Source organism: Notolabrus celidotus, chromosome 3 (assembly GCF_009762535.1).
Source record: "Notolabrus celidotus isolate fNotCel1 chromosome 3, fNotCel1.pri, whole genome shotgun sequence".
Taxonomy (NCBI): domain Eukaryota; kingdom Metazoa; phylum Chordata; class Actinopteri; order Labriformes; family Labridae; genus Notolabrus; species Notolabrus celidotus.
Genome location: NC_048274.1, coordinates 13322136 through 13343003, shown reverse-complemented (window position 1 = coordinate 13343003; position 20868 = coordinate 13322136). Strand labels below are relative to the sequence as shown.

General features: G+C 39.3%; 1 protein-coding gene across 1 annotated transcript in view; it reads right to left on the bottom strand.

Annotated features, from left to right (window-relative positions):
• The window catches only part of cpne7 (copine VII), a 40006-nt gene that overhangs the window by 16439 nt on the left and 2699 nt on the right, over window positions 1-20868 (bottom strand). The window contains exons 3-11 of the mRNA XM_034679422.1: window positions 15126-15308; window positions 14753-14827; window positions 9903-9977; window positions 5623-5706; window positions 5446-5535; window positions 5145-5243; window positions 4882-4968; window positions 4549-4608; window positions 2842-2975 (exon numbers count right to left, since the gene is read on the bottom strand). Coding sequence (XP_034535313.1) covers window positions 2842-2975; window positions 4549-4608; window positions 4882-4968; window positions 5145-5243; window positions 5446-5535; window positions 5623-5706; window positions 9903-9977; window positions 14753-14827; window positions 15126-15308 — 887 coding nt within the window. The remainder of the gene's footprint in view (window positions 1-2841; window positions 2976-4548; window positions 4609-4881; window positions 4969-5144; window positions 5244-5445; window positions 5536-5622; window positions 5707-9902; window positions 9978-14752; window positions 14828-15125; window positions 15309-20868) is intronic.

Genomic DNA, 20868 nt, shown 5'->3' with positions numbered 1-20868 from the left:
CCTGTAGTGACAGCAGATGCTGATAGGAAACTAAACTGTTGAGTTATCCACAGGAGAAAGCAAAAGCAGATAGCAGTGTGAACAGAGGCTGTGAAGTACATGCAAGACTGCTAGCACTGTACAAACAGACAGGCTTATGCTAAAGAGTGTGGGTGTGCTTTTTTTTTTTATTTTGGCATGTGTGTTTGGAACCAAGACTTTCCATTTCCTGTCTCTGAATTTATTCTGTATCATCATATGAGCACAGCAGTCACCAGTCTAGTACATCCAGATAGAGGAGGCACCAATGTATGGTCTCAAATAGGGCTGCCACAATGTGCCAGTGTTCACTATAACTGTCTTTTAAAAACATTTTGATATTGATGTTGTGCTAAACATGAGCATGTGGTAACACAGTGTATCTAACAGAAGCATGGTGGGAGGTGGGAGTGATTCTTTATGCTGGTTGCCCCACGCCACAAAACAGAGGGGAGAAAAAGAAGCAGCAGAAGAATAAGACTCAGTAACCAGCTAGCTAGCCTTTACCCTGGTTTGTGGTTACTGCTGTGGTGCAAAGCTTGTCAAAGGACATGTCAGATTAAAATGAGGTTCCTAACCCATAACCAAAATCAGTTCCCTCTCCAGTTACATTGTTTTTAAGATTTCATGAAAAAGACGAGGTTTGTGGATAACTTGTAATACAGAATGACACGTAAAAGGGTGATGAGTTTCTATTTAATGCATAGTCACTGTCATGGTGCTGCCTACTTGTATTGAAAAATAACTTTGAACATCATTAGAAATGGATGATGACCACATAAGTAAGTCAATAGCATTTATTTGTGAAGTTTATAAAGCAACCTGTCGCTCAACACTAGTTTTCCTTTCCTTTGTTTTAGTATTTTTTTTCCCTGAGTTATAATAATCGTGAGGTGAGAATCTGATATCACGACAGCCCTATAGTTGCAAATGTTGAAGAAGAATTCATATGATATTTCAAATGTTCTTCATATTGTATACATGTTGTTTATCCTGAAAAAGCCCTCAACATAATATATAATAACTCATCCCATCAAATGTATTCCCATTTTAAACTGCTTCCACAGGTCGGCGCTTCAGACTGCCACAAGCCACCAAAAATGTTTATAAAAAGTAATTTGTCAAAGCACGATTAAATTATTAAATCAACAAAACCATAGCCCAAGTTTTCCAACTTTAATAACAGTTTTTTTTTTCTATATGCATTATGTTGACTCTGGATTTGCCAATGACCCCCTTATGAAATTATAACGTTTCTTTAAATTAGACTTTTTAAATTCCAACTTTTCAAATACTTTTTTTTCTAAGTGAACCACAATGACAGTAGTTATTGCTTTCCTAATCTCTTGCTGATATTACAGGTTGTCTCGTTTGTCATCTGTGTCATTGTGTGTTTTTCTATGACGCCAAAGACAATTTTCAACATTTTGGACCAATAAAGTTCTATTATATTCTACAATATAGCTTCATTTGTATTTCCCTTTCCTGGAGAGTGACTTTAATCAACAACAAGAACACACGTTTTGGAGAAGGGAAATTAAGATGTGCAACCAAGGGCTCAGATTGAGCCAGGGATGCCACCACCTCATGCCATATTCCCAATCTAAACAAAAAGTGCACCTTGAATCTTTTTTCTTAAAATGGTTAAAAAATACACCATCCTCCAAGGGTGATATGTAGCATAAAAATGTAACTCCGTGCATCTATCTTAATATTTTATTTTAACCCTTTAATTTAACCCCTCTTTTTTCTATTCTGCATGCTGTCCATAAATGACAGCATATGTGTCCAACTGTTGTAATGTCTTTCCCCCTTCAAGAACATCAGTAGTTCAAAGAGACATAAAGGTCCCCTGTTTATTCTTTTTCCAGAAATCTGCTCACAGGTTCAGAGATATCTCATGTACCAACCGACACAGTGAAAATGGACTAATTTGCACTGGAGTGTTGGTGTGTGATGGGAGCTTATGCAGGTAAGTCAAGCAAGATTAAAAAATTGCATTAATGAGTGCAGCAAACTATAATTATCCAATCATATCCATCATTTCCCTAACTGTTGGTTTTGAAATCTCTGCCAAAAAGCTGTCAGCAACAAATCTGATGTCTGCACAGGACTTGAAAGCCTGTGGCTGATACAAAGGTCTACATGTCATCTCTCTGATGAACTGTCAAAACCAGGAAATGAACGGATACTTTAAACCGGGACGTACTGGTTCAGAATTTTCTGCCGGTGTCCTTGACTGCTGCCTCTTCAAGCCACCAGCTTCAGTCCTACATTAGCCTCATGCATAAGTAATGGCACCAGAGGCCTAATTTGTTTGCTCTACTTTTCACAGGTACAAACACTTTCTCAGGCGTAACTTAGCTTAAAGTAAATCTACATTGACTTGCAAATTTGAACACGATGTGGACAAAAAAAAAAACAAGCTTGCATTTGTGCAGCGAGCTGACTAGCTACTTTGTTGACAATGTGAGGCTTGTTACTCCAGAGAGAGGATTTAAAATTCAAAATATATTTCAGGGAGGAATTAAATCAGAGAGTAGAACTCATGGTCAATAGTTCAGTCCCATTATTTCTAACAACACGATGAGCAGAGATGTACTAGCCGGCTGGATTCGGCTGCAATCCTGTTCCAGTGTTCCATGATTCCTTTTACAATCCTGTGCACTGTGGTTAAGATGGAGTGGCTCGTTTTAGAGTGAGAGATCCCACTGAAACAGCGGGTAAGAGGCACTTTACAGGTCTATTTCACTGCAGGGGACACGGACAACCCCCCACCCAGGCACCAAAGAGCCTTTACAGAGAAACAAAAGACTGACAAACCTATCATAGTCCTGACAGATCTCTCCCACTGCGATCAGAGCCTTCAGGTACTCGTTGGGCTGGTAAGGGTTTATGTAGTGCAAAGAGCAGCTGTTCCTCGGGTCTCCATTGGACGCTGTGAAGTCAATGGCAACCTGGTGGAAAGGAGACGTAACATAAACAATCTGACAAAAAGTATTCGTTTTCTGCTTCTTAACTTGTATTTGGCTGGTTATTATATCATACTGAGTGAGCTGGCCCAAAATATGCCAAATGGCAGCATAAATTATCTTATCAGTGGTAAGAATTTGTACTTTTTACTCCCACACGCAGTAGATTGAAGCAGCCACAGCTCCCCTACACTGCAGATCTAAGCAGCCCAGCTATTTCAACAAGGAAGGCACTGCACCCACCACAGCAGTCCTCATGATTAATATTCACTGCTTCAGTAATAATCCAGCCACAGAATGAGAGGGAGCAGTGAGAGCAGACCAAAGGGCAAGAGTTTAAAGGAGGTTGGAATTTATTCCATGCAGCTGCCTACAACAAGAAAACGAACCGAGGACACTGTCAGCGAAGTTTCAGGGATGAAAAGATCTCATAATTCAACTTTCAAAGGAGGATAAAATATTCTGATCCTTCAATTGATGAAATGTATTCAAAGCTCACTGAACTAATACTTTTCTTCATGTCAAACTACTGATTGAAAACAAAGCTATGTGAAATAATGAAAGAAAGGAACTTAATGAAGAATTTGAGAAGTATATCATTGGAATTTTGTTTTAAGACACTATTCTGAAGACAGGTTTTACTTTATTGGACATCACACATCCACTAAACACCCTCCTCATCCCACTCCCCTCAGGACGCAATACAGAGCACTGAGTTGCAGAAGGGCTCGCCTTGGCAAAAGCCTGATCCCTGCTGTTATAGCGAGCCTGAACAAAAGGCCTTGCTGAATTACACAACTCTGTCTGAGTGTTGATGTCTTGGTGGAGAGTTTGTTGAGCCAACAGTGTATGTTCTGTTTGTCTATGTCTGTGGAAATGCAGGAAGGCGCTGTGGAAAAGAATTTCCCCAAGGGGACAATAAAGTCTAAAGTCTAAAGTCTAATTGGTTAAGGTGGAACTCCACTGTTTTCATTGAAATCTAATTAAAGACTATACTTTCAGTAAGGATGAAGATTGATAGTTTTCTTAATTAGTTAATTGATTTATGTGGTTTCTAGAAATCCTGAGAACAGTTAGATATGCATTTACAACTAAAAAAAGGATTTAATCAAACTCTCTATAAACCTATAGGTCAGTAAATGTAGAAGTTAAAAGAGTAATAGTTCCCAATGATTTGAGTACAATGTTAAGGTGGGATTTAAAAAAAAAAAATAAAGCACAAGTGCCGTAGGTTTGTTCTTAAGTGTAGTACTTTTTTAATGACCAACTTTGCTCGCTGTAAGTTTCACATTTAGGAATTCTAAGATAAACTACACCTTAATGAACCACTGGAGACAACTTTACCAAAGTTTCTCAATTAGCATCACAAACTAAGACAGACACACACACACACACACACACACACACACACACACACACACACACACACACACACACACACACACACACACACACACACACACACACAGCACCGATAGTTTCAGTATTAAAAATGGGATGAGATAATTCACAAGGGTAAAAGAGTGAAGCAGCATTAAAAGCAGACTGCTCAAATTACCGTGAAGTGGATCTGGCATCCTCCCATGATGTAATCTAAGAAGGAGTAGACTCTGTGGAGCTGCAAGAAAGAAAAATAAATATATATATGCACACATCTATAAGGCAAACCTTAGAAGACCAAGCTTATGGATTTATCTGCTCATTAAAACATCATTAACTCAAAGAATCTGTTGACTGTAAAGGCTAAAATAAAGAGATATATCTTGTCAAAGCAAAGGAAGCTAAATATGTCCCTTGTGTAAACAGCCAAGAAAATGTTCTCATTAAGATGTACAGTGAGAAGATTGTCATTTATTTATAGAAAAGAGTATTTCCTGCTGTAGATTCCTACCTTAAGGTCACTGAGGATGACAACTCCTGAATTTTTATAGTTTCTCTTCTTCTGTTTGTACTTGGGATTCACACAATCCCACGTCACCTGACAGAAACCAAGTTAAAGGGAGACAAAAAAACAACGTATGGGGATATGTCTAAAGCGTTTGCTCTCTTTGTGATGGATTCAGGAGTATGACATGAGAACAATAATTGGATGAAAATTGTTTCATATAGATGTCTCTCCTCATGTCTCTCTACTCCGCCTCTTCATTCACTGACCTTATTTCCACTGGAAATTTTCTGCATTTCCCTGAAAGTGGCGTAGAACTCGCCGATGAAGTCGTGCTTCCCCCTGGAGTCGTAATCCCACACGAGGCACTGTTGCATGCATAAAAAACACTGTTAACAACCTTCCTCAGCGGGTCTCACAAATCAAATCCCTTTTCTATTTCAGGTCAAGGTATATAAAAAATGCCTTCACATTATCCAACCCTGATTTTTGATTCCAGCTGAGACAAACTGGCTGTCCAGTTTCTGAGTCACTGATTTCTGTTGCTTTGGACTAAAAGTTACCTCTTACCTTGAGCTTCCGGTCCTCATCACAGCTGCACAGCGATATAAGAGACACTTTGAAAGGCTCCCACACAGGATTCAGGTTGTTTTTAATCACCTGTTTGCCAAGGAAAACATTTCATTCGAGGTAAAGTGATAGACACAGATGTTGTTGGAAGACAGGAGGGAATGCGTTTATATTTACCTCAGTTCTGTGGACAAGCTGTTCGGTTTCATCGTCATTGATTCGGTAAATTTCCAAAAATGGGTCTGACTTACTGAAGAGATCCTGCAGGGAGAAAAAGAATATCAAAACTGATGACCACCTGAGTCTGAAAAAGGATCCACTAAAGACCAGACGTTTTGCAGGTAACTTGCAGCTGACTGGTAAACACAAATACAGTGCTTTCTGCTGATTTCATATCTGTAACATGTGTGATAAGGTTGTCCTTAGTGTTGCTTATGCTATCCAGAATTGATTACTGTTGTTGAGGGGTTTCAACCAACCAGACACAAGATTTTCAATCAGCTAGGTCATTACCCAGCTTAGTTTCTTACTAATGAGTGAGAAAGCTGGGTAATAACTCTAAGAAGTCAAAAATATGTTGCAATACTATTTTATAACCTGCTTGTTTTATTTTGCAGCCAATGCAAAGCACTTTGTAACCTGGTTTTGGTCTATAAATACAATTATTATTAGTAGTGTTTTATTATCATTACATTTTGTAGTTTTCTTTCTCAGCTTTCATTTTCAAGGAGTCTCATTGAGGTTATAATCAATGATAAGAAGAAATGACATGTTGTATTTCATTGGACATTGATGGACTGTGATTTTTGGATGGTTTGCTGGTATTCAGCACAGCATTATGATGAATGTCTAACAGACAACACTACACCAGTCTACTCTGAATACAGTGCTCAGTCGTTGGCTTGTTTGGTATTTTAGTGAAGTGAAATTAATACCAATTGCCACTGACTCTGATTAATCAGAGCTGATTGGAGAGGCAGAGGTAATTGTCTCTGTGATTTAAGGTCAGGGAGGAGAAGGCATAACATTTACAGCACTCTATGGGGGCTCTTTTGGAGGAGACATCATCAGTGTGGTGAACAAGGATTGATTAAATAAAATTCTATTTTATTTTTTTGCGTCACAGGAGAATATATTAATATTACAGTCTCTATCTTTTATTAATCTTTAACTTGATTCTTGTCCTTTTCTTAACGCAAATACAGCCTCACACTGAAACAAGTAGAGATTTTGCACTCCATTACCTCCCATGTGCAGTGTGCATAACACTGGTTATTTACGTCAATTGATTCCTCAGGGAGGAAATCAAATAATTACTGTGTGTTTGTCTGTCTGTGTGTGTGTTTGATTGTGTGCGGTGGCAGGTCGGGCGAGGGGGGGGGGGGGGGGGGGGGGGGGGGGGGGTTTCTGCACACTGAATAAGATAGCTAATTCTGCATTTCCCGCCACATTAGCCAAATACATCTCCTGAGGGACGTGAGCAAAAAGAGCTGTAGCATCCTCTCTTTGTTGTTATGGCAACCACTCACCAGGGGCATCAACGGCATGGACAGATCAGACACACATGTCAAAATGTAATCCCCGGCTAACAATAACTCTAATGTTAATCATTGCCAATTACCACAAATTGTGGTATATCATCATTAATCCTCCTGTTCATTAGCGACCACACTGGGATCCTTCAATATTTACTGCAGGTTAAGAGGTGATGCATCAGACAGGAGGCCCATTACACACAGTTTGCTGCTTCGCTCATCCTCTGTGTGTTTGTGAGATAAGTTATTACACCCAAGAGATCCATCAAAGCTAATCAGCATTGTAAAGAAAACGTATGAACGTGTGAAACACCTGGTTGCTGATGGAATATAATTATCATGGGAAATACGAAGATTATATTTGAGAAGTTTCAGGTATGACTGGAGCTTGAAAGTTACTTTGACCTCTTGACCTCTTACATACACCATCTTTGCTAACAGGAATTAACCAGTTGGAGCTGTATATACAACTATCAAGAAGGGATGGGTTTTTCCTGCATCACTCTGCTGTTTTTGAGTTGACTGACCCGCGTCCTCTGCCTCTGGCTGTGCTTTTGGGTCCACACTGTTACATCTGGTTTTCTAACTGTCACATGATGCACATTTGGTTTGGCAGAAATCAAACAGGCAAGTTATCAACTAGCATATGAAACAGTGGAACATCTAGCAACAGATAGGTTTAATGGGGTCGGTGTTGTTGGCCTAGTGGTTTAGGCGCGAGCCCCATATACGGAGGTTATAGTCCTTATTACAGTAGTCATGGGTTTGACTCCCATCCTCGACCATTTGCTGCATGCTCTCTACTCCCCATATTTACTGTCTCTCTTCAACTGTCCTATCATATAAAGGAAAAAATTATAACTTTAACTTAGGAAAAATGATAAATGTTGCTGCTGGTTGAGACCAAAGCTTAGGTAAAAGTAGAGTGAATAGTGGTTTTACATCCAGCATGACTCCTTAGACATGAAAGTCTGCTGCATGTCTAAACAGGCGAATATTTGCAAACCAGTGGTGGGAAGACATAAGTAACATGACCCATGGTGAACAGGATGTATTTGTATGGATATTTCTCTAGTTTTCAAAGCGCTTCCACATTACGTGCCATGTTCACCAATCACACCACATTCATGGCAGGGGTTTCAACCAAGCGGCAACCTCCAGTCTATAAATATGAGTCCAATGCGGAAGTGCAAAAAACTGCAGTTCATCGAGGATCCGCTTGAGACTGGCTCCGGAAGTACCGGAAACCACATACACACCAATTTAAAAAAAAGACGATCTTTACAGCAGAAATAAACATGTTTACAGCCTGGTAAAGAAGACAAGTATAGTCTGGATAGCTCATTTCTTGATCGGCACACACAGTTGGTGGGTGAATTTTTTCATAACGCGGTACTTTCGAAGATACTGAGATTACAAGTCCTTCAATGAGAGGCATAGCTGACTGCGGGAACACTGTAGCTGTTGGCTAGGAGGCTCAAAGCCCGCCTCTTTACGTCACACTGGCTCGACAGAAGCAATATGGCTGCCGACAACGATTGGCCTCAAAACAGCTCTTCAGAAACAGATGGATGACGTCACGGATCCTACGTCCATATTTATACAGTCTATGGCTTCAACGTCAAGTGCACAAGAAGAATTATGTGATCCCACTGACAAACCAGGGGAAGCTTGGGGTTAAGTATCCAACCAAAGGACACTTCAGCATGTAAACAGCAGGACCTGAGGTTGAACCCCTGACCCTCTGAATGAGAGATGACCAACTCTACCACAGAGCCACGGCAACCTAATGACTCTTATCAGTGAGCATAGCTACAGCAGAGCCTTTAAACACTTTTACACGTAAAAAAGAATTAAATACTTAGTTTTACCATTTTACAGTTGAGCCCTATTTACTGCTAGTTTGATGTTTCAGCATCAGTGACTGTGAGTCTTGTTCCCTCAGAAAAGCCACATGGGTCACACACATCTACAACTCGCCCATCTCCACACAAATAATCCTATGTGATGTTCCCTTTGAAGTGAAACCATTCACACTTTTGTGTCTCAGTGGCTTATGATTACACACCATTGCTCCACATCTTACGCATCCAAAATATAACAGTGATTTGTTTGAATGTGAAGAAACCTCATGTGAGTTTGAAAATCAGGCAAAGAGATTCACCGGGTGTCTATCGCAAAACTCTGCTTCTATAGCTGACTGGAATATGAAGTATCACATGCTGGGTGGTGACGCAAATAATGGCAAGATTTTCTTTACTGCTCTCTTGTAAGAATCTGGTTTCCCTTCAGGACAGGTATAGGTAACAACTGCATTTTCAAAGAATAAATGTATGTGATGTAGAAAATTTAAATCGAACAGCACTGAGTATCAAGGTCAGCCTGTGAGTGTGGCGTCCGAAAGCTTGCTCCTCAGAACATGGATGAGTTCAGATCATCATTGTTGTAATTGGATGAAAGCTCCTGCTGTCTTTTTTGATTGAAATATGCCGTCAGCAAACTATGACAGTGGGAGAACAGGAGCAGCTAAGGTCAGTAATATCCAGCCTTAAAGGGGCCACATGAATTCAACCACTGAAAGCACACATAATGTAAGATATTATTACCTGTCACATACGTGTGAGACTAGTATGTTCAAAAAGTCGTCAATGGACTTTTACATACAGGATCACACATTTTGTCAATCTACCCTTGCTTAAACATGAAATGAAATACTAATGTGTTATTAGATTAAGATATAATCCCTGACATGTGCATTGTTTCAAAACTCTTGATGCACTCTGGGTTATTTTGATGTTACACTGCAGTATCAAAAGGATCATATTACTTCTCTTACTATCCCTGTGCAGTCCATCAAAATGTACGTAATGACACATCATGAAACATGTCGCCATTTCAATCAGAACCATGTCCTCCCCTCACCTTATCATCGAGCTTCTTGGCACAGAAGGAGAGCTCCAAATATCCGTTGTTACCAGATATTTCCTCGGCATGGACCTGTAAGAAAACAAGATTTTAAATTTGATTATTTTGTTTGCATTCATATTTTGTGGCATGGTTTAGAAGTATACTGAGGTTGCCATTACGTCACATTGTTTACAGATAGTCCCTTACTTGCAGTTTATCTGTACTACTTTCCTTTCTAATTTAAAAAATGCCCGGAGGTAAGAGATTATAATAGCTGTCACTCTGACATTTATACCCCCTCTCCCAAGAAATAATCAGGAAAACTCTGCACAGAAACATGAACCTTCCTCTGTCATGTGTTTCTATTCAAGACTGACAATCAACAAAGGGATTTTACAGAGTAAGAACTAATGAGTTGTTTACACCTTTCCTTTTTCCATTGCAAAAAAGTAGATTAACTGTTAGAGCAGAGGCACTTTGGTGAGCAGTTAACAAAGTGAAGTGGCTTTTACTTAACGCAGAATTGCTACCATTAAACCTGGTTTAAGACTAGAGCTCCATTAGCCGCGAACCACTGAGCCTCTTCTGTTAAGGCTTATTGTCTCAGTTTGAGCATTTATCTTATCTTTCTTCTTTCTATCCTATCTTATCTTTTATCTTTTTTAATGTGTGTTTATCAAAAAGAGAAAGGAGGGAATTGTCGTTTTTAAGAACCAGCGAACACAGTCTGCCGCTCACTCAAGGCTGTCTGGCTCTCTCACAGAAACCAGTGTTTTGCTCTCTCTCTATCTGAACTGACAGAAATGTACATCAGACTGCCAGATCTGCAGCTGTAGCGTGAGCATGGCCAGAGCCTGACAAGGCTTGACAGTGATGATTGGCAAAGTAGGAATCTTGTACTTCTTATCAGTCAGCATGCTCTGACAGGTATCAAGTGAGAAGAAAAATCTTTATAAAAGGTGTGGGCAGGAGGTGTGCGTGTACATTTCTCTCTCTGGCCCCGTGAACTCTTAAACTTCGATCTTTTTGTGGTGTGAGAACCATCGAGATGACAATATGTCTTTCTCTAGGAGGGTGTGTTTCAAAAAATATGCATACAAATTTTACAATTTTGTTTCAGGGTGTGTGGTTGTATATGTGTGTGCATGTGAAGGTGTGTGTGTGTGTGTGTGTGTGTGTGTGTGTGTGTGTGTGTGTGTGTGTGTGTGTGCCCGTGTGTGTGCCCGCGTGCGTGCGTGTGTGTGTGTAGATGTGTGCGTGTGTTTTAGTTAAGGGAAGGGTTTGGATAATGAAAATGATGACAATGTGGTTATGTTTATAATGATGATGATGAGGAGGAGGATAATGAAGATGATAACGATTGCGATGATGATATATGATAATGACAATAATGATGATGGCGATGATGTTGATAAAGGGAATGATGATATATGATAATAATGATGATGATATAATAACTTTACGCAGTATTGACTGTGTGATCTCTGAAGCACAAAGTGAGTGAACTTGGTCTGATGTGATAAAAAAAGTGATAATGACAAATAGTTGATAATGCAGACTAAGATGACAGTGGTAAGGTTAAAAATAGCAATCATGATAATAATGGTGATCACAATGATGATCACAATGATGATGATGATGATGATGAGGATGATGACAATGATGATGATGACAATGATGATGATGATGATGATGACAATGATGATGATGACAATGATGATGATGACAATGATGATGATGATGATGATGAGGATGATGACAATAATGATGATGACAATGATGATGATGACAATGATGATGATGACGATGATGATGATGATGAGGACGATGACAATGATGATGATGACAATGATGATGATGACAATGATGATGATGACAATGATGATGATGACAATGATGATGATGACAATGATGAAGATGATGATGGTGATGACAATGATGGTCACAATGATGATCACAATGATGATGATGATGATGATGACAATGATGATAATGATGATGTGATGATGACAATAAGGATGATGATGATGACAATGATGATGATGACAATGATGATGATGACAATGATGATGATGACAATGATGATGATGATGATGAGGACGATGACAATGATGATGATGACAATGATGATGATGACAATGATGATGATGACAATGATGATGATGACAATGATGATGATGACAATGATGATGACAATGATGATGATGATGAGGATGATGACAATAATGATGATGACAATGATGATGATGACAATGATGATGATGACAATGATGATGATGATGATGAGGACGATGACAATGATGATGATGACAATGATGATGATGACAATGATGATGATGATGATGAGGACGATGACAATGATGATGATGACAATGATGATGATGACAATGATGATGATGACAATGATGATGATGACAATGATGATGATGACAATGATGATGATGACAATGATGAAGATGATGATGGTGATGACAATGATGGTCACAATGATGATCACAATGATGATGATGATGATGATGACAATGATGATAATGATGATGTGATGATGACAATAAGGATGATGACAATGATTATCACAATGATGATGATGGTGATGATGATAATAATGATGATGACAATGATAATGGTGTTAATGATAATGATGATGATGATGATGATGATGATGATAGTGACGATGTTGATCATAGACTAATAGCTGTCACAGTTGAGTCCAAGGTTGTCAAGGATGGGTTTTTAAAATTGAAAGCCATAATCTTGCTAGTCAAGAGTTATCAAGAGGCCTGTTTTGTTAAACCCATAGATTCTCTCAGAGTCCAGATTAATGCCTTGGCTGGCATAAGAAGCAGGTAGTGTAAACACATCTTGAGACGGCCAAATGTATTCAGTGGTTAGTCATTAAGTCATTAATTCTATTAAAAGACAAACTGCTCTCGTAATATGTTTATCAGTTGATGGTGCCTTTTGTGTTTGTGCATGCCTTGTGTATCTTCATCATCATTGTTATTAAAAGTAACGACATCACAGAAGCCACATTGTCCTGGTAATGATGATACATAAGTGTTTACCTCAGTCTCATTTCACCTGCCTCGCTAACTTTCTCCCCCAGATCAAAAACAACACTGTATGCCATACATATTTTTCTATAATTTTAGACCTAAGCCCCAGGTGTTCATTGTCCTTAGAGCTGACCCCTGTATGGTTTATTGTGAACACACAGGAAATGCATTATGTCCACAAGAGTCCTCATAAATGAACACAACAAATATACAGTGGCTGTACAATAAGTGTCTGTGCTTGTTTCCTCACTCACAAAAAACGCCATCCTCTTTTGTCCCTATACATGCAGTGCATTTACAGATGTATTCATCAATATAATATGAATACATACACACGCTTTATAAGAGCACAGCAAGCAAAAAGGAAGCAAATGGTACAATGTTACCAATGCAGAAAAACAAACAAAGACATTTTAGTGTCAGCATGTGTGGGTAGCAGCTCCATGCTGGATGAGGGTTTAGCATTATGATGCACTGAATTTTCTATATTTGCTAAAAGAGATGGTCAGAAATCCCCCTGTGTGAATTCTCACAGTTATCTGGCAGACCTCATGAAAGTCTTTGCTGTGGGCTCTAGTTGGAATAAATTCTGGCAAGAGATGAAATGACAAAGATTTTAAATTGATGAGTCGTCTCTAACTTTTCCCAGGCAGCACAGAGGTCCTGGGTTCAAATCTCAGGCCAGGTCAGCTGTGTTTGCAGTGACGAGGGTGAAAAGCTTCCTCCCACTTGCAGTGGGTTGCATTATAGCGTACACATCCTGTACTGTATATCATTAAATAGACGACAGTAAAGACTTTATTCTAGGAACCAGTTTGAAAAACCAACACATTATGGGTGTTTTTGTTTTTAATATGGCTCCCCCACTGGTAAGATGATGCTTAATGAACCAACATTACTACACTTCCTCATGTTAATTCTTATACATGCATCATTTCTTATTGATTCGCTTGCCTCCCTTGATGTATTGGCATGCTTAGCAGATGGCACGGCATGCCACCAAAATGGGCAATATTGGATATAAAACATACTCATACAGCATGATTACTTTTAACAACTGTCAATACTGCACCTATCAAAGTATGGTTAGAAGAAATGGTAAAACTCTCTCATATGGAGAGAATTCGGCTCTCACTTTCAAACAATCTAGGGCAATATAGCAAGACTTGGATTACCCTTCTTCAATATATTGAATGTATTGAAAAAACAAACTAAACTAGTTATGACACATTAATGGCCTCCTTTGGAGTGGCAGGAAGTACAGTCCCGACAGGGTGGGTGGTATGGTGGAGGTGGGGAGGGGTGGGTGGTTTTGAGTATTATTTTTCCTCTATGTTGTTGTTGTTTTTCTTTTAGTGTTACTCACTACATCTGTTGACTTGTATGTTTGTTTGTTATTTTTGTTTTTCTTCATTTAATTGAAAAGGAGGAAAATATCTGTAACATTGACTGTTTTATGATTGCTACCTCAATAAAAACATTTAAACACAACCATCAATACAACAAACTCCTTCAAAAAGTGCTTGAATTCATCCAAAAATATTTGTGCTACAGAATGTTGGCTTAATTTTTCCCAATCAAATGTGGTAAGAAAATATCCAGATAGAAAATGGAAGACAGGGAACAGATGTGTACCTAGAAAAAGACATTGAAGACAGATATCTTTTGGCCAATAACCATCAATTTAACATCCATTACTTGACTTAGCTTTGCTGGCCATTAGCGGCTACCATCCACTTCCCTTATGACGAGAAATTCAGACAATTCTATCCACCACAGCAGTAATGTAATGTGCTCCAAGAAACGTACTGTGATGGTGGATTTGCCCGCATATTTCCCATACTTCAGCAACAAAGGCTTCATCATCTTCTTTTGGGCCACAATCTGCAAAGAGCAACATAAACACAATGTTGGCCTTGAGACCTCAGCAGTAAGAGCAGAGAACAGGGATCTGAGTCATCAGAACCAGCGATAAGCATCCACCTCTTACTGTGCAGTTCTCAAAACAAACAGTATCAGGTATATTTACTACCAAGATTACAGACATCGGCGAAGACTTAACATGATTATGTTAGATACAACAATTCTGGTGCATTTAGCTGACAGACTAAAATACAGGTTGTGTAAATGGAAGAAAACAACTGATTAAAGGTTACAAAAAGGGGCTCAAGTGACTACCTACCTGGCCAAGAGTGCACTCCACCCCACCCAGAAAGTCATCATCCCGGGTCCCGATGCTGTGGGTGCCATGGATGTCATAGACTTCAAATCGAAGCTTCTGGACCTCCTCAAAGTAGTAGTCCAAAGAGAAAACCTTGGCGAAGACTGGGTGCAAGTTGCTCTTGATCACCTCTGTCCTGTCCAGCTGAGAGGAAACAATGTATGAGATTCCACACTGTCATCCAACATACTTAAATATGCACATTCTTTAAATACTAAATGTGTGATGAAAGCAATTCTACGCCTTATGAGGAGTAAGCCTTTACAGGCAGTATCATTTCACAGAGAGATCTCATGGAGAAAGATTAAAAAAGAAATTATATCTGTCTTATTTAAAGAGCACTCGGGTATATAGAAGGGCAAATGTTATTAGGTTCTGTCAAGAGGATGATATGGGGGAAGATTGGAAGTCTTGGATGTTTAATCTGAGCGCCCATGCATGTCTTTCATTGGCTGACAGGAAAAAGCTGACCTCTCTAAGGCCCCATCAGCTCATCATGTAGGATTTAGCTCCCACACAGATCCATGGACATGTGTACGCTGCCCAATTTATCAAGAGGACAAATTGTGATCCAAATTAAGTCTATATGGGTTATTTTTGGCTGTAAATAATGATTAATCCACGCCTAATTGTCATGGTGCAGTACAGATCACAACAGATCATCAGAAGGCACAGTCTGGAGCTGATCTGTTAACAATAAATTAGAGATTACATTTAAACCATCTAAAACAGTCTTCCAGTGTTCATCTGAAAACATAGCCACACACTTGGGTATAGTTTTGTCTCTCTCAGTGTCCAAACTAAACTTAACTAGGCTTCTGTTTCCAAAGCTTTTCAACAGACCCATAGTAAAACTACTGCATTTATATGGATTGGTACAAAAACCAAAGCAAAAGAAAACAACAGAAATAAAGTTTAGCTGACAAACAAATGGAACAAATTAAAAATATGTGGAAATATATGTTTGGGAGCTCACTTTTATGCGATCCATGGGCTCTGTTTATTGAGTTTATAGGCTAAAAGTAATTACATTTATCTGATTCTGGGCTCTCTCAGTTTAAATCACTGAGGGGAACATTGAAAAGGAATGCAATATTGGTACCAATCAGGATGCGGCAAATGCTTGTTTCGCCTTCATCAAGCCATATACATTTTTGAATGGTCAAGCAGCATCTGCCCCCCCCCCCCTCATAACACTTATCACTGGAATTGGAAGAACATGCAACAATTTCTGCAGCTTTACATTCAATAATTTGTTATCCATATCCACATCTTGCTGTTATGCCAGCTTTGTTAGAGCTAAAAAGCAAGCTGTGTTTGAGTGTCTCTCAAAAGCAGCTCTTCCTGTCTTTCTTTCTAGAAATGTGCATCATTATTTCCATTTTTTAAATGACTACTACATCTCAACTTCTTTCCATGACCGAAGGCATGTACCTTATCATCCATACATTTTGTAACTATGTTGTAAAAACTATTTTACCTTGACAAGTTGTTTCAACACGTGCCATCAGATCAACCTCAGTGCTTTCTGAGGGGGTTGACACCTCCTGTACTCCTTCATTTGTTCTGTTCTGGTGGGTGCTCATTAAGTAGGCTGCTCTAAAATCTGTCATAGGTGTGCAATTGGCATGAGATCTTGTGGGGTGGATGCTATAAAACATAATCAACAACATTTCATCAAACCATTCAGTGACCCCTTGTTCTCTTTGAGCAGGGGCATCTTTCATCATCCTGAAAGAGAGCCCTCCTGTCAGAGACGAGATGTTTCATCACAGGATAAAAGTGATTCTATTGATCTGCAGAGAGCGTTCTGTCTAATGGGACAACTTTACCCAAACTGTACTAAGAACACTCCTCTCGCCTATACACAAGCATCTTCATTACCTTCTACTTATATCATATTTACTTCCTTTACTGGTAATCACCCAGAAAAGCAGAATAAAAGCTATCTTTGTTGAATAGAAATCCGTGTTTTTTTAATCCTTCATTCATGCAGCTGCCTGTTTGCATGCTGAGGACGGACGTCTGCCCAAAACATTCATGCATGAATAAACATTTTAATTGGGCTGCTGTCCTGCTCCTGTTGTTTTCAATTTTGCTTTTAAGCATTCAGCACAACAGGGTTGAAAGTGTTGAGTCATTAGCCATTTTTTTTGCCTTTTAATCAATATGCAATTCAAATTTTGGTTTGTTAAATTATAAAACACATCACATTTGGTTTTGCTTGAACAAAGAGATAAACATTAAAAGGTGGAAAATAACAAAATTTGGACCGGCTCTGGATAAATAAGCAGTCAAGTTGTCTGAGCATCTGTCTCACTTTCCCTTTTTGTAATATGCAAAGAAAAATAAGAATAATAATAATTGCTCTGCTGTTTCTTTTTCTCTTTGGCAGACATCACAAAGAAAGTAAAGAACCTCCATCTCGCACTTGGCTTCCTCAGCTTCATTCACTCCCATCTCTCATTATTGTCTTTGCTTGCCTTCTCTTCCACTATTTGTGCCATCTGGATGGACAGATTTGGGATGAGTCTGAAGAATCTGTTTGTTGATGAAAGCTTATCGAAGCTACGGAGGATAGGTGGTGCTAAAGTCTGTGACGCTTGTTTGTTATTGGTGTGGGGCCAGAACTATAGAGAGTTTCCTGACATGGAAAACTGAAGCTTTCTCTCATCAGTTCTGCCAGGTATGTCCAGCTTTATCCATCACAGGGAGCTGCTGTAGCTCGGGTTAGGTTTCAACAGATAGATTTGAATAAACTCATTATCATGGAAGCACATTGAGTCCAGTTTACATAAAAAGATAAAACTGCTGTAGGAATAAAATGACAATTCATTCATATTCCATCTCCCTTACCCTCAGAAGAGATCAGGCGGTGAAATAAGGTGATGAAGACATAAAACAGTTCAGCAAATAGCAAAGAGGCCGTACAGTGAGAGCTCAGAACAGAGGAAGGGGTGGTGGTATATGAGTGGGCTAAGCCTCTTACTCAGTTATTGACGTAAGTAAACAATTTGCACAAGCAACGGTGTATCCCAGTGCTGAGGGAGTTGACAATGGAGGATTGGATGACTTGTGTACACTGTCAGTACTGTCAAGACTCAGATAGAGAAGAGATACAGGGGTGCTGGAAGAAGTGAGCATCTTTGACTTTTTTAAGACGTAATGATTATTAATTCAATTCTTTATTACAACTAAAAGTCTTGAGCTTCCCCAAAAGCCTCTGGGACTTTCCCTTGAAACATGAGTGATGTGAGTCAGGATTAATATTCAGAACTGTTTGAAAAGCTTGCTCAAAAGCAGCTTATTCTCCTGTTCAGACCTCTTCTCAAGACTGTGGGGGCGTGGCAGACACATATTGATTGACACCCCCCTGCCTCTGCACACAATAATGGCGCATGTGACAATCAGCGTTTTACAGTCCTAGACATTAGTTTGAGTTGTCTGCATGAGAATCAGAGGAGCAGAAGCTCTGTCATCTGAAAATGATTTATCTATTTGAATGCTGAGTTACAAAATGTTCACTTTCTGAGTTATTGTTAGCAGTCAGCATACACTTGTTACATTAGCTGAGCTGCCTCTGTTTGTTCTCGCGATGTAGATGAAATGCTGAGTGATAGCTCCACAGCCTTAATTTGCACTTTTGTTGTTTCGGATTTAAACTTCCCTTGAAAACGCTCTGACAACATATGTCACCAAATATAGATCGGCAATGCTGCAAACTGAGCTATGGCATTCAAAAACAGACAACCATGATTGACACACAACAGCTGCAGTCATCAATATTTGGCCCTAATGGAGATGCTAACATTGGGTGTAAACAATCAAATAGCTGTCATTTGACTTTTTCTGTGATTGGTTGACGGAATTAATGCGTAATATCCGATACCCATAAATATCCAAGGGCCACTTAAAACCAAATAGCATCGAAGTTTACAGAAACTTAATGTTGGTACGTCTGTTTTGGACTGAAATTAATTTGTAATACTGTCTTGATCTGGGGCTCCCAAACATTAGCATGCCAAGGACCTCAATAGAGCACTAGCCTCTGCATTAAGGGGTAACCCCTTCAAGCATCCATCCATCCATCCATTATCCTGACCGCTTATCTTGACCGCTTATCCCATTAGGGGTCACGGGGGGCTGGAGCCTATCCAAACTGGCTTCGGGCCCCTTCAAGCAAAATGTCTTAAATCCCTTGTACACTGCAGTGCACAAAAAATTCATACAACTTCTCAGTACATTTCCACTTTTATCAACGACTAATAACCTTGTTATTCATTCATTTTTTGAATGTCTTTTTTGTACACAGTCTCTTATATTTTCTCTGAGAGCATGCTTGGCTGCATCACAGCTGTTCTCCCCTGATGTAGTAAAGCTTCACTCTATGAATGCTGGCTCATACCCACAGGTTTTCGATGCCCAGGTAGTGTCTCATGGTTGTGGCTCTTTTGCAGCTGAGTCATGTTCAGTCTAGTCACCTGTTTTTTCTTTCTTTTTGGAATTGTTTCCAATTTTCAGAGGAAGCAGGTTGTTGGTTTTCAGTGGTACAGCAACTTTCTGATATTTTAGCTTCGCTCATAGCCGCCGGTCAATTCTGATTGGCTACAGTGGTATGTGCTTGTTTTAAATGAAAAGATTTAAAACACAAACTGTGTATCAAAATGTTATGGTCAAAAATAATGTTATTAGTGGATTTTTATTCCGGTTCCATTTTCCCTCCTCTCCCCTTCATGTTTCCACGACCCTCCTACTTCCCTCTGGTAAACCCCCTGACGGGTCAGGACCCCCACTTTGAAAAACACTTTTTATCGTGAAAACAAACCCTAAATGCTCAGTTAAGAGCTATGGGCTATTTGGGTTGCCAGGGTTTTCAAAATGAATAACTGGACCATAATTACTGATTTGAACAGCAGCACTCTAATGTTTTAGCAGCTGGACGAGGCAGTTAAATCCCTATTAATCACATTTAGCTGTTTGTTTTGTGCACAAATGAACATCTGTTGATTAACTACCAAAGAAAGTTAAGCAGAGAAGAGAAACACTATTCACACTGGAATACTTTAAAACTATTTTAAATATTGTACGTAAGACAGACAGACAGACAGACAGACAGACAGATAGATAGATAGATAGATAGATAGATAGATAGATAGATAGATAGATAGATAGATAGATAGATAGATAGATAGATAGATAGATAGATAGATAGATAGATAGAGACCTTCTGACATCATTACATGTATTGGCTTTGGTAAGCAGAGCTTAAAATAGCCACTCATATATGCTACATTGAACCCAGGTCAGTCCTCTCATGTAACAACCTACTTACAACCGCGAGAAAAATCCATAACTGCCTGGTGCTCCACACCGTCAGCTGAGTGCTTTTACCATCACATGCCTCAAAAGTGTCTCCATGTTTCACATTCATTCAGCCCAAACACAACACTGAGCTTCTTCAACAAACAGCTCTCATGTGGCAGGAATTGGAGCAGAGTTGCACAGTTAATCATTACCTCCCATTTCAATAAAAAGGGGAGTTTTTTTGATGAACGGTTGCAGGGAAATAAATGTATATAATTAGATATTCTCTGCCACATTTGAACAAATCCTCTACTTAATGGAGACCTGCGCTTTGGCGCTCCCTCATGAACTAAATGGCTTAATTAACAGGGAAGGGAGAGACCTGCGCTGCCTGTGCTCC